The sequence below is a fragment of the Dipodomys spectabilis genome, unplaced genomic scaffold (assembly GCF_019054845.1).
Source record: "Dipodomys spectabilis isolate Male_0828 unplaced genomic scaffold, ASM1905484v1 ptg000478l, whole genome shotgun sequence".
Lineage (NCBI taxonomy): Eukaryota > Metazoa > Chordata > Mammalia > Rodentia > Heteromyidae > Dipodomys > Dipodomys spectabilis.
In genome coordinates this window covers 527,730-540,302 of record NW_024871155.1, presented here as the reverse complement: position 1 = coordinate 540,302, position 12,573 = coordinate 527,730, and the positions used below count along the sequence as shown (strand labels likewise).

Here is a 12,573-nt window from a genome sequence, read left to right as displayed (position 1 = left end):
AGAGTGCTTGCCTAGCATGCATGAAGCCTTGAGTTCGATTCCTCAGTGCCACATACACAGAAAAAGCCTGAAGAGATACTGTGGCTCAAGTGGTAGAGTGCTACTCTTGAGCCAAAGCAGCTCAGGGACAGTGCCCAGGCCCTGACTTCAAGTCCCATGACTGACAAAAAGAAGTTGAGAAGCTAGGTGTGGGTGTGGTGACTACTGGAGGCTGCTCAGCAATCATGACCTTCAATTCGGGTCTGCAAACCTTCAGGAAAGGAGCAGAAGGCCTGCCTGCAAGCTGCGCAGCGGAGGCCAAGGCAGCCTCCCTCCCACACTTTCCACAAAGAGGCTTCTGGAATCCAGCCCACCCACCCCAGAACGCTGAATAGAGCAAAAGCAGTAACTTCCAGGGAGAAATTCCCGCCCACTTCGGGGAGAGGAATACCAGAGGCTGAGTGCACATGCCCCACAGCCTCCGCACACTATCTTTAATTGCACAGACAAGATGATCTGGGATTCTCTCTGCCTTCCCTGGAGCCGAGGCCGCTGCAGGAGTGGGTCTAGAGCTTGGGAGTCACCACAGCCTCGTGGCAAGGCTGGAGCTGCGGCCTGGGGAACGCGGGCCTGGCTCAGTGCATGAGGTCCTGGAGTGCTTGACTACCGCAGGGCCAGGGCAGCCTGGACCTGGACTCCTCCAACAGCTCCTCTGGCTCCGCCCCCAGCAGGGAGGGGCCTGAGAAGGCCGGGCTAGCACAGAGTTGGGGTGACTGGCCATGAGGGCAGGGAGGCTGTGGCCTCTACAGCAGACAGCAGGCCCGGAAGAGCAGCAGGTCTTGGGGTGCAGTGAGCTCCAGCGAGACATTCTCATTGGCCCCGATGAACAGCACAGCGCCCCGCTGCAGGGGGATGGGGGCCTGGGCCGCGGGGGTGCTGGCCGTCACGGTGCCCCGCACCACCAGGAGGATGCTGGCCGAGTCCACTGCCAGAACCTTGTACTCGGAGACGGAGCCAGGGACCTGGTCGGGAAGCAGAGCGGGGCAACATGGCTGGGCCTCCCTGACCACAGCCCACGTCAGACCCCTGGCTGCCCCGTGGGGTGTGGCTGACCCCCACTCACCTCCATTTTCATGACAGTGAAATCTGGCACAGGGGGGTCGTAGATGGAGAGGTAGGGGTCCCCCGGACTCTGTGTTGGGGGGAAGAGCCGGTCCTGGCTGGGGCTTGGAGTATAGTTGAGCATCTCACACAGGGTTGGCACGTCGATGAACTTGGGTGTCAGGCCAGCGCGCACCGTGTTGTCTGAGCACGCCATACACTCCACACAGTCTAGGGACGGGCAGCTGTCAGGACCTCCCCTGGGCCCACTACCCTCCCCCCAACACACACAGCCTTCAAATCCCAGCAAGCTGAGCTCAGGCTGGGCATGGGGGGGGTGGGGAGTCGCACCAGCCACAAGGGGGTGCCACTACCCTGCAATGGCCTGTGCAGAGGGGGCCTGAACTCAGCGCTGGGCACTGTCCCCGGAGCTCTTTTCCCTCAAGGCTGGCCCTTTACCACTTGAACCACAGCAGCCTTTTGGTGGTTCATTAGAGTTAAGAGTCTCACGGACTTTCCTGCCTGGGCTGGCTTTGAACTGCGATCCTCAGATCTCAGCCTTGTGCGTAGCTGACAGGCGTGAGTCACCAGTGCCCAGCTTGGAACATGGTGTTTTAGTGTGAGAATCTGGGTAGAGACTGCAGAGGCTGAGGCTGGAGGGAGAGGACGGCAGGCAGCCTGGCCCCGTGTTCAAGCTGGGTCCCTCGCCCGGCCCTCGGACAGGCATAGCACAAGTAGGGCCTACTGTCAAGTTGACCTTCACCACCCCTGCTGACTGGCCAGGCCAGAGCTGGACGCCTCTCCCCTCCCTGCGCCCCCAGGGCCTCGCTGACCACCCGGAGCTCACCTCCCTTCAGGTAGGCATGGGGTACGTTGGCCTCCAGAAACATGGCCTCTCCAGGCTGGAGGGTAAGCAGGTTCAGGAAGTAGATGGCAAAGCACCCGATGTCTCCCGGGTACTGCCGGTGCAGCTGCAGCAGGAGCTCCCCGCAAATGTCCTCCACGCTGTTCCCCGCAGACACTAAGGGTTACAAGCGCCCGAGGCTGTGTCCGCAGCCATGCCCTGGCCGAGGAGACTCAGCGTCGAGTCCCTGCCTGCTCAGGGCTGTGCTGTGCTGGGCGGCTACCACCAGCCCATCTCTTCAACTGCCTGCATGCCTGGCCTCTTGATTTTTGCATCCATACTGGGACTTGAACTCAGGGCCTGAGCCTTTTCACTCAAGGCTGGCACTCTACCACTTGAGCCACAGCTCTGCTTCTAGCTTTTTTGGTGGTTATGGGAGAAAAGTCTCACAGAGTTTCTTCCCTGGGCTGGCTTTGAACCTCGGTCCTTAGACCTCAGCCTCCTGAGAAGCTAGGATTACAGGCATGCCCACCGGTTCCTGGCAAGTCTTTGTTTCGGTTTAACTGCTTGTCCAAAGGTGAGTGACACCCATCAGCCATTTCTGATACTCTCCCCAGGCCTGCCTGCCCCCTGGAATGCATCTGAGGAAGAGCTATCTGCAGAGAGCACTAGACTTTGGTCCTATAGGAGAAGGATCTCCTGTCCCCTTCCTGCTCTCCAGCCACCAGACACTAGGTCTGTCTACACACAGGAAACAACCGCAAGGCTGGGAAGCAGCTCTGAATGTGTGTGGGAAGATACCAGAAGCTTCTAGGCTAGCCTGCCCTCAACCACCTAGAAAGGCCAGGAAGTGGCACTCCACAAACGGAGGTGGTCAGCAGTAGATTGCAGCTGGGCTAAGTGGTTAAGAGCCCTGTTCTTGGCTGGGAAGGTGGCTCAGTGGTAGAGCGCTTGCCTTGCATGCATGAGGCCCTGGGTTTGATTCCTCAGCACCACATAAGCAGAAAAACCCAGAAGTGGTGCTGTGGCTCAAGTGGTAGAGCACTAGCCTTGAGCTGAAGAGCTGAGGGACAGCGCCCAGGCCCAGAGTTCAGGCCCCACGACTGACTAAAAAAAAAAAAAAAGCATAAGGCCTCAAGTTAAAGCCCACGTACTGTGGTGTGTACACATGCGCGCGCGCGCACACACACACACACACACAACACCTTGTACCTGTCACCTGGGCACCTGCTCCTCCCAGCCGCCGCGCTCACCTTGCTGGGAAATCCTCTTCACCAACAGGTTAAGCTGCTCCACCACCACCTTCTTTTCACTCCTCATGAGATTGGAGAAGCAGCTGCGCAGAGCCGAGGCTGCAGCCTGGGTGTCGTTACTCACGCTCTGCCTCAGCTGCGTGGCTGCCTCATCTCCTGTCAGGAGCTGGAACTCAGGCACCTCTGCAGGAAGCCACACATGGGCCCGTATCAAGAACTGTGAGATAGAGCCCTCAGGGTTCCCGTCCCATATCTAACCACAGAGCCAGGCAACACTGAGCAAACTCGGTACTACAAAACAGCTGCTCAGTACCAGCCCTTGACAAGCCCGCCCAAGCCTGATCTCAGTGATCTGGCCCCAAGCAGTCCTCTAGTTCCTGACATCCAGCCCTGTGCCCCATCTCTGTTCCTGATCTGGCCGAGGTCCCCCTACATATCCCATGCTCAGTGCACATGCCCTCAGCGCTCAGCCCCACCGTACTCTTCAGAAAGGTCACAATCTCCTCAACTGGGCGGAAGCCACACAAGCCCTGGAAAGGGGTGAGGGCAATGGCCATCTCGGGCTTGTGGTTGGCATCAGGGTAGTGCTGTGGAGCCTGGAGATGCAGCTTCTCTGCTAGGTCCTGTGGGTGGCAAGGGAGAGGGAGGATGGTCAGGGAGCAGGGTTTACTCAGCAAGAACCTAGTCCCAGCTGAGCGCTGGTGGCTCACGCCTGTAATCCTAGTTACTCGAGAGCCTGAGATCTGAGGATTGTGGTTCAAAACCAGCCTGGGCAGGAAAGCCTATGAGACTCTGATCTTCAATAAATCACCAGAAAACCGGAAGTGGTGCTGTGGCTCAAGTGGTAGAGTGCTTGCCTTGAGCTAAAGAGTTGAGGGGCAGTGCCCAGGCCCAAAGTTCAAGCCCCACAAACCAAAAACCAAAAACACCTAGTCCCAGCTATGCACTAGTGGCTCACACCTGTAATCCTAGCCATTCAGGAGGCTGAGATCCGAGGATCACAGTTCAAAGCCAAGCCTTGGCAGAGTTCTCTCCAATGAACCACCAAAAAAGCCACAAGTGGAGATGCGGCTCAAGTGGTAGAGCATCAGCCTTGAGCACAAAAGCTCAGGGGTAGCACCCAGGCCCTGAGTTCAAGCCAGTCACGCTGAAGTCTTGCTCTCCACTCTTCTCCAGTTTCAGACACCAGTGGCTTGCTTCTTGTATCTGGTCAAGGCATGATGCAGAAATTAGGGGGTTCAGCCAACCCAGGAAAACAGGGCCAAATTTGGGAGGAGGGGAGGAGACTTGGACAACCTTTTAAGAAGCTTGGCTTGTGAGGCAGGAAAGCCAAACAGCAAGCCACACCATGTGTGACTTTGGCGACTCCTTCCTTTTTTTCTTTTTTTTTTTGTCGGTTGTGGGGCTTGAACTCTGGGCCTGGGCGCTGTCCCTCAGCTCTTCAGCTCAAGGCGAGCACTCTACCACTTGAGCTACAGCGCCACTTCCGGTTTTCTGGTGGTTTATTGGAGATAGGAGTCTCATGGTCTCTCCTGCCCGGGCTGGCTTTGAACCGAGATCCTCAGATCTCAGCCTCCTGAGTAGCTAGGATTACAGGCGTGAGCCACCAGCGCCCGGCTCTTCCTTCTCTCTTGTTTACCTATTTGGGCATGGCTGGGGTGTGGAGCCTCGGGAAGATTGGCTAGGGCACCTGTGCTGCCTGGGTGCTGCCCGCTCCCACAGAGCCAGCTGGAACATAGCAGGGTGGGTGAGGGGCAGCCAGAAACAACTCGAGCTTGGAGAGGCTCCCCTGGCACAGGCTGGCCAGCTGTTCACTCAGGACTTAAGACATGTCACCAGCTTCCGGCCTTCTGCAGCTAAATCAGGAGCCATTAGGCCTTCATTTAGCTCTGGGCTGGACCTTGGCTTAGGTGTCAGGGCCTTTTCTGTCCTGACCTCTGCTCCCCTCTGGCTTTACCTTGTTGGGGTGTGCCTGGATGGACAGGGCTGTTTCCACTGAGAGCACTTTGAAGAGGAAGGGAAGCTTGCCGTGAAAGGTGTCTTTGACCTTGGAGCCCAAGCAGTCCTGGTTCTCGGCAATCCACTGGCCGAGGGTCTCCTGTGAGATGCGATTGTCAAGGATCTTGGCATCACCCCGGGGGTGCGTCCCCATCCACAGCTACAAAGACAGGAAAAACCTGGTACCAACAGTTGTAGTCTGAAGGGTATTAGCACAGAGCCTGGGGGGGGGGGGGAGGGGGGGGGGGGAGGAGGTCCCTAAAATATGCTCCAGGCCTGGGCATGAAGCATCATGCCACAGACAAGAGAGGTAGCAGACCCTAGAACAGAACAGCAGGCCGTGCCTTGCAGCAGCTGGAGAGCCTTGAGCAAGTTTCACCCTTCTCCTAGTTTTCTTTTTTTTTTTTTTTGTCGGTCGTGGGGCTTGAACTCTGGGCCTGGGCGCTGTCCCTCAGCACTTCAGCTCAAGGCGAGCGCTCTACCACTTGAGCTACAGCGCCACTTCCGGTTTTCTGGTGGTTTATTGGAGATAGGAGTCTCATGGTCTCTCCTGCCCGGGCTGGCTTTGAACCGCGATCCTCAGATCTCAGCCTCCTGAGTAGCTAGGATTACAGGCGTGAGCCACCAGCACCCGGCATTCCTAGTTTTCTTTTGGTCAGTTGGGGGCTTGAAATCAGGGCCTGGGCGCTCTCTGGGCTCTTTTGCTCAGGGCTACTTCTCTACCACTTGAGCCACAGCACCCCATCTGGCTTTTTGTGACTCATTAGAGGCCTTTCTTGGCTGGGCTGGCTTTGAACCATGATCCTCACATCCCAGTCTCCTGAGTAGCTAAGTCTACAGGTATGAGCCACTGGCACCCGGACTTCTTTTATTTTTTTCCTAGGTCTGAGAACAGGACTTGAACTAGGTACCGTGGCCTCTTTCACTCACAGGTTACTGCTATACCAACTGAGCCACGCCTCCAACCCCAAGTGTCAGTTTCCTTATCTGTCAGTGAGAATGACCACTGCACTGTCAAGGTCACTGGGAAAGGGAGAGTCTCAAAACACCTCAGTAAGATGTTGACTACATTCTAGTATCAAAAAGGGATAAAGCCGGACTGCTGGTGGCTCATGCCTATCAGCGAGTCACCTGGCACCTTACTACTAGGAGGGTGGGATCTGAGGATCTCAGTTCAAAGCCATCTGGAGGAGGAAAGTCTGTGAGATTCTTATCTCCAGTTAACCAGCAAAAAGCCAGAAGTGGAGGTGTTGCTCAACTGACAAAGCATTAGCTTTAAGCAAGTCACTCAGAGACAGTGCCCAGGCCCTGAGTTCAAGCTCTCGGATTGGCGCACGCGCGCACACACACACACACACACACACACACACGCACCAGTAAGTGCTGAGTTGCTGGAAAGATGGAGAGTACCAGAGGTCTGAGATTGCTTTTTCTAGGACAATCTCTCCCTTCCTTTTGTTGCCATCACTTGGCTCACTGACCAGGAGCCAGAAGGGCGTCTCCTGCTCCCTCGCTTCCCAGCCGGTCAGGTCTCTCTGGTCTCACCTCGGCGTAGGGCTTGTCCTCGGCGATCTGGGCCAGTGGGTCATTGCTGGCCAGCAGACAGGCCACTTCGCTGGTGGAGCCCTTCTTGCCCCAGGCGTACTGCTGGGCGACGCAGGAAAGCGGGAACACTGTGGGACAGGCGGAGGGTCAGCCCTGGCCTGGGGTCAGCCCTGGCCTGGGTCAGCCCTGGCCTGGGGGCAGCGCGCGCCGAGGCTCCAGGGGAACCAGGACCAAGGGGCGGGTTCTGACTGGGGACTGAGTGGAACAGGGGTCTGTGTGTAGGCTGTGGGAGGGACCCGTCTCTTCTGCAAGCCTGTGTCCCGTCTGTCTGCACGGCGGGCGGATGCAGCCTGGGCCCCGCGCTCCCGCCTCCCGGTGACCCGAGCCCGCGGGGGGCGGGGACCCCCCCAGGCCCTCCACGAGCCCGCGGGGGGCGGGGACCCCCTCAGGCCCGCCAGGAGCCCGCGGGGGGCGGGGATCCCCTCAGGCCCGCCAGGAGCCCTCGGGGGGGGGGGGGGGCGGGGACCCCCTCAGGCCCTCCACGAGCCCGCGGGGGGCGGGGACCCCCCCAGGCCCTCCCGGCGCCCGCCACGAGCCCGCAGGGGGGGCGGGGATCCCCTCAGGCCCGCCAGGAGCCCTCGGGGGGGGGGGGGGGGGGCGGGGACCCCCTCAGGCCCGCCAGGAGCCTTCGGGGGGCGGGGACCCCCCCAGGCCCTCCCGGCGCCCGCCACGAGCCCGTGGGGGGCGGGGACCCCCCCAGGCCCTCCCGGCGCCCGCCACGAGCCCGCAGGGGGGCGGGGATCCCCTAGGCCCGCCACGAGCCCGCAGGGGGGCGGGGACCCCCCAGGCCCTCCCAACCATGAGCCCGTAGGGGGGCGGGGATCCCCTCAGGCCCGCCAGGAGCCCTCGGGGGGCGGGGATCCCCTCAGGCCCGCCACGAGCCCGCAGGGGGGGCGGGGACCCCCCAGGCCCTCCCAGCGCCCGCCACGAGCCCGCGGGGGGCGGGGACTCCCCAGGCCCTCCCGGCGCCCGCCAAGAGGCCGCAGGGGGCGGGGATCCCCTCAGGCCCGCCAGGAGCCCGCGGGGGGCGGGGATCCCCTCAGGCCCGCCAGGAGCCCTCGGGGGGGGGGGGGGGGGGGCGGGGACCCCCTCAGGCCCTCCACGAGCCCGCGGGGGCGGGGACCCCCCCAGGCCCTCCCGGCGCCCGCCACGAGCCCGCAGGGGGGCGGGGATCCCCTCAGGCCCTCCACGAGCCCGCAGGGGGGCGGGGATCCCCTAGGCCCGCCACGAGCCCGCAGGGGGGCGGGGACCCCCCAGGCCCTCCCGGCGCCCGCCACAAGCCCGCAGGGGGGCGGGGATCCCCTCAGGCCCGCCAGGAGCCCTCGGGGGGCGGGGATCCCCTCAGGCCCGCCACGAGCCCGCAGGGGGGGCGGGGACCCCCCAGGCCCTCCCGGCGCCCGCCACGAGCCCGCGGGGGGCGGGGACCCCCCAGGCCCTCCCGGCGCCCGCCACGAGCCCGCGGGGGGCGGGGACCCCCTCAGGCCCTCCACGAGCCCGCGGGGGGCGGGGACCCCCCCCCCCCCGGCCCTCCCGGCGCCCGCCACGAGCCCGCGGGGGGCGGGGACCCCCCCAGGCCCTCCCGGCGCCCGCCACCCGCCCGTCTCCCCTCCAGCCTCAGCTGTGAGGCCCGACCCCGGGCCGCGATCCCCCCCCACCCCCCGACGCCCCCGCCTCGCTCGCGGGTCAACCGACAAATCACCTCTCGGAGTCGCCATCCCGGCGGCCGTGGACCCGGCTACGGGCACGTATGCCTTCCCGGCAGTCCCCGCGGCTCCGCGCGCGGGGCTTCATGGGAAATGTAGTTCCTGGTTACTGCCTCCGCGGCCCTGCGCGCAGAGCTCCACGGGAAATGTAGTTCCTCCCTCACACACACCCCTCCCCCTCCCCCCCAAGAGTCTGGGTCTCAGCCTTCCTTCCTCCCTTCTCTCAAGTTCCATGGACTGTGTGCGCTGGGCTGGGAAGAGACGTCAGACTCGGAGAAGACAGCACCACTTTGCCTTTGCAGAACTTCTCCTCTGGCCTCGGAAGACAGGTCTACCAGTGTAATGCGTGAATCATGGAGTATAGCAAAAGGCACGAAAGAGCCGGGCATGGCTCCTGCCTGGGATCCCAACTACTGGTTTTCTGGTGGTTGATTGGAGATGAGTCTTACCTGCTTTCCTGACTGGGATGGCTTTGAACCAAGATCCTCAGATCTAAGCCTCTTGTGTAGCTAAGATTATAGGCAGGGGCTGGGAAGGTGGCTCAGTGGTAGAGCGCTTGCCTTGCATACATTAGGCCTTGGGTTTGATTCCTCAGCACCACATAAGCAGAAAAGGCCAGAAGTGGTGCTTTGGCTCAAATGGCAGAGTACTAGTCTTGAGCTGAAGAGCTGAGGGACAGTGCCCAGGCCCAGAGTTCAGGCCCCATGACCAACAACAACAACAACAACAACAAAAAACATAAAAATAAATAAAATTACAGGCATGAACCACCAGTGTCTGCCACTTGATTTTTTCTTTTCTCTCTCTTTTGTGTCAGATCTGGAGCTTGTGATCTGGGCCTGGGCTCTGGGGTGAGCCACCGGCTCCCAGCTTTCCCATTTAACTTACCATTTTTTCTTTTGGTGTTGGGAATCAAATGCAGGCTCTTGCACATTTTAGGTAAGTGCTCTACCACCAAGCTATAGTCCCCAGTCCTCAGCCCTCTAAAATGTAGAGATGAAAATTGAGTCTGTGGAAGGTGGGGCATGCAGCTACCCTTTCCTCACTGAATGAATGAATGAATGAGCAAAATGGTGTCTCTCTCAGGGTAGAGGGCACATCCTAGAAATGTTCAGAAATTGATGGGAAGGCAGCCTTCACAGTGATCAAAATGTTTGTTGCTTCACTGGTCCAGCAGCATAGCTGCTACAGCACAAGGAGGGGTAGATGGCCTGGTAGTTTTGTTTTGTTTTGCCAGTTCTGTTTTGCTTGAATTCAGGGTCTGGGCACTGTCTGTGAGCTGCTTTTGCTCAAGGCTAGCACTCTACCACTTGAGCCACAGCACCACTTCTGGCTTTTTCTGTGTATGTGGTACGGAGGACTCAAATCCAGGGCTTCATGAATACTAGACAAGCACTCAATCACTAAGCCACATTCCCAGCCCAATGGCTTGGTTCTTATGTCAGGGACTTCTCCCAGGATGCAGACAGCCAAGATCCCTGCCCTTGGAGGATGACTTTAGGGGCTGGGAAATGGGGGGTTGGTACTCATCCCCCACCCCTATCTCCAACCCATATCCTGAGGATAGTGCCTAGAGACAATAAAGTTGAATCTTTTTGAATCTTTTTTTTTTTTTGGTCAGTCATGTGGCTTGAACTCAGGGCCTGGCCCCTCTTCCTGAGCTCTTTTGCTAAAGGCTAGTGCTCTACCATTTTGAGTCACAGCACCACTTCCAGTTTTCTGGGGGTTAAATGGAGATAAGAGTCTCACAGACTTTCCTGCCCAGGCTGGTTTTGAACTATGATCCTCAGATCTCAGCCTCCTGAGTAGCTGGAAATATAGTCATGAGCCACCCGTGGCCAGTGCATGATACTCATCTCTAACTACCAAAAGACTGGTTTAAGTGGTAGACTGCTAGCCTTGAGCACAAAAGCTCTGGGATGGCACTCAAGCCTGAGTTCAAGCCCTAATACTGATACATTCTCACAGAGTGAGGCAAACACAGTCTTGTGGGGTTTCCTGTCTAGTGGAAGAGACAGACATAAACAAATAACTACCTATACAGGTCTATAATTACAATCTGTTAATGAGCTTTATGAAGGAAAATTACAGGGTGATATGAAATTTTATGATGGGAGCATGGGCTGAACTAGCAAAGGAAAAGCCCTTTTTTTTTTTTTTGCTTGTGGGGCTTGAACTCTGGGCCTGGCCCTGTCCCTCAGCTCTTCAGCTCAAGGGGAGCTCTCTACTACTTGAGCCACAGTGCCACTTCTGGTTTTCTAAGTGGCTTATTGGAGATAAGTGTCTTACTGACTTTCCTGCCTGGGCTGGCTTTGAACCAGGATCCTCAGATCTCAGCCTCCTGAGTAGCTAGCATTACAGGCATGAGCCACTGGCACCTAACTTGGAGAGTCTTTCTAAACATGGACTTCAAGAGTAAGTTGAAGATGGGGCATAAGGAATGGGGAAATACCAGTGATAAAGGAAAGCATGTGCAAGGATACAGAGGTAGGAGGGAACAAGGGAAGTGTAAGGAATTTTTTTTTTTGTTGGTCGTGGGGTCTGAACTCTTGGCCTAGGCCTGGGTGCTGTCCCTCAGCTCTTCAGCTCAAGGCTAGCACTCTACTATTTAAGCCACAGTGCTACTTCTGGCTTTTCTGCTTATGTGGTACTGAAGAATGGATCCCAGGGCCTCATGCATGCAAGGTAAGCACTCTACCACTGAGCCACCTTCCCAGCCCCTGAGTAAGGAATTCTTGTGTTACTAAAAAGGCTAAAATACAGCAGGGTAGGCAAGTGAGGGGGAAAGATGGATAGATGAAGGCAGATCCTGAAGAAACTTGAGGCTAACTTAAGAAGTTAGGCCTCAATAGAAGTTAATAGATGTTAAATAGCAAGTTTCATGACTGTTTTATTCCCTCCTAACAGATCTCTGGAGCTAAGTATGGTAACACAGGCCTATAGCCCCTACTTGGGAGGCTAAGGCAAGAGGGTCATTAAGTTCAAGACCAGTCTGGAAAACATAGTAAGACTCTGATCTCAAAACAAACAACAAACAAACAAGCAAACAAAAATGATATTTGTTGCCAGTGGTGCACATCTGTAATCCTAGCTACTCAGGAGGCTGAGATCTTTGAAGATTGCAGTTTGAAGCCAGCCTGGGCAGAAAAGTCTGATTTGTGTGTGTGTGTGTGTGTGTGTGTGTGTGTGTGTGTGTGTGCCAGTTCTGAGGCTTGAATTCAGGCCCTGGGCACTGTCCTTGAGCTTCTTTTGCTCAAGGCTAGCGCTCTACCACAGTGTCACTTCTGGCTTTTTCTGTTTATGTGGTACTGAGGAATTGAACCTAGGGTGTCATGCATGCTAAGCAAGCACCCTAGCACTAAGCTACATTCCCAGTCCAAGTCTGTGATATTTCTGTCTCCACTAAGAGGTCAGAAGTTGAGCTGTGGTTCAAGTTGTAGAGTATGAAAAAGCTCAGGAACAGCACTCAGGCATTGAGTTCAAGTCTCAGTGCGCGCGCGCACACACGCAATACTGATGGTTTATTCCTGTAATATCAGCATTAGGGAGACCAAGACAGGAGCCTCACTCTACATAGCAAGACTCACAAAACCAACACCCCACCTGGTTGCCAATGGCTCACACCAGTAATCCTAGCTATTCAGGAGGCTGATATCTGAGGATCATGGTTCAAAGCCAGCCCAGGCAGGAAAGTCAGAGAGACTCTTATTTTCAATTAACCACCAGAAAACCGGAAGTGGGGCTACGGCCCCAGTGGTAGAATGCTTGCCTTAAGCTGAAGAGCTGAGGGACAGCACCTAGGCCCAGATTTCAAGCCCCATAACTGACAAAACAAAAACCACCCCCCCCCCAAACAAAATGAAACCCAATAACAAAATAACATATCTCTAGTTACGACGCGAAGAATAAGATATCAATAGCAACTCTCATCCAGTCCTGGGTAAAAAAATGATGGTGGCTGAATTCCACAGCAGATATGTCAAATTCTGAATTGGGCACGGTGGTGCACACCTGTAATCAGAACATAAGTATAGCTGAGACAGGGGGATCAAGTTTGATAACAACCTGGGCTACATAATGAATTGGAGGC

At 57.2% G+C, this 12,573-nt stretch overlaps 1 protein-coding gene across 1 annotated transcript; it reads right to left on the bottom strand.

Annotated features, from left to right (window-relative positions):
- Positions 1–389: 389 nt before the first annotated feature.
- On the bottom strand, positions 390–8,544 carry Mpi (mannose phosphate isomerase). The gene is made up of 8 exons (XM_042668864.1): positions 8,480–8,544; positions 6,721–6,848; positions 5,135–5,335; positions 3,659–3,800; positions 3,178–3,360; positions 1,928–2,101; positions 1,103–1,311; positions 390–1,001 (listed from the first exon to the last, which is right to left on the bottom strand). The coding sequence occupies exons 1-8, from the start codon at positions 8,493–8,495 to the stop codon at positions 783–785; spliced, it is 1,272 nt and encodes a 423-aa protein (XP_042524798.1). The 5' UTR covers positions 8,496–8,544; the 3' UTR covers positions 390–782.
- Between the last annotated feature and the right edge of the window lie 4,029 nt (positions 8,545–12,573).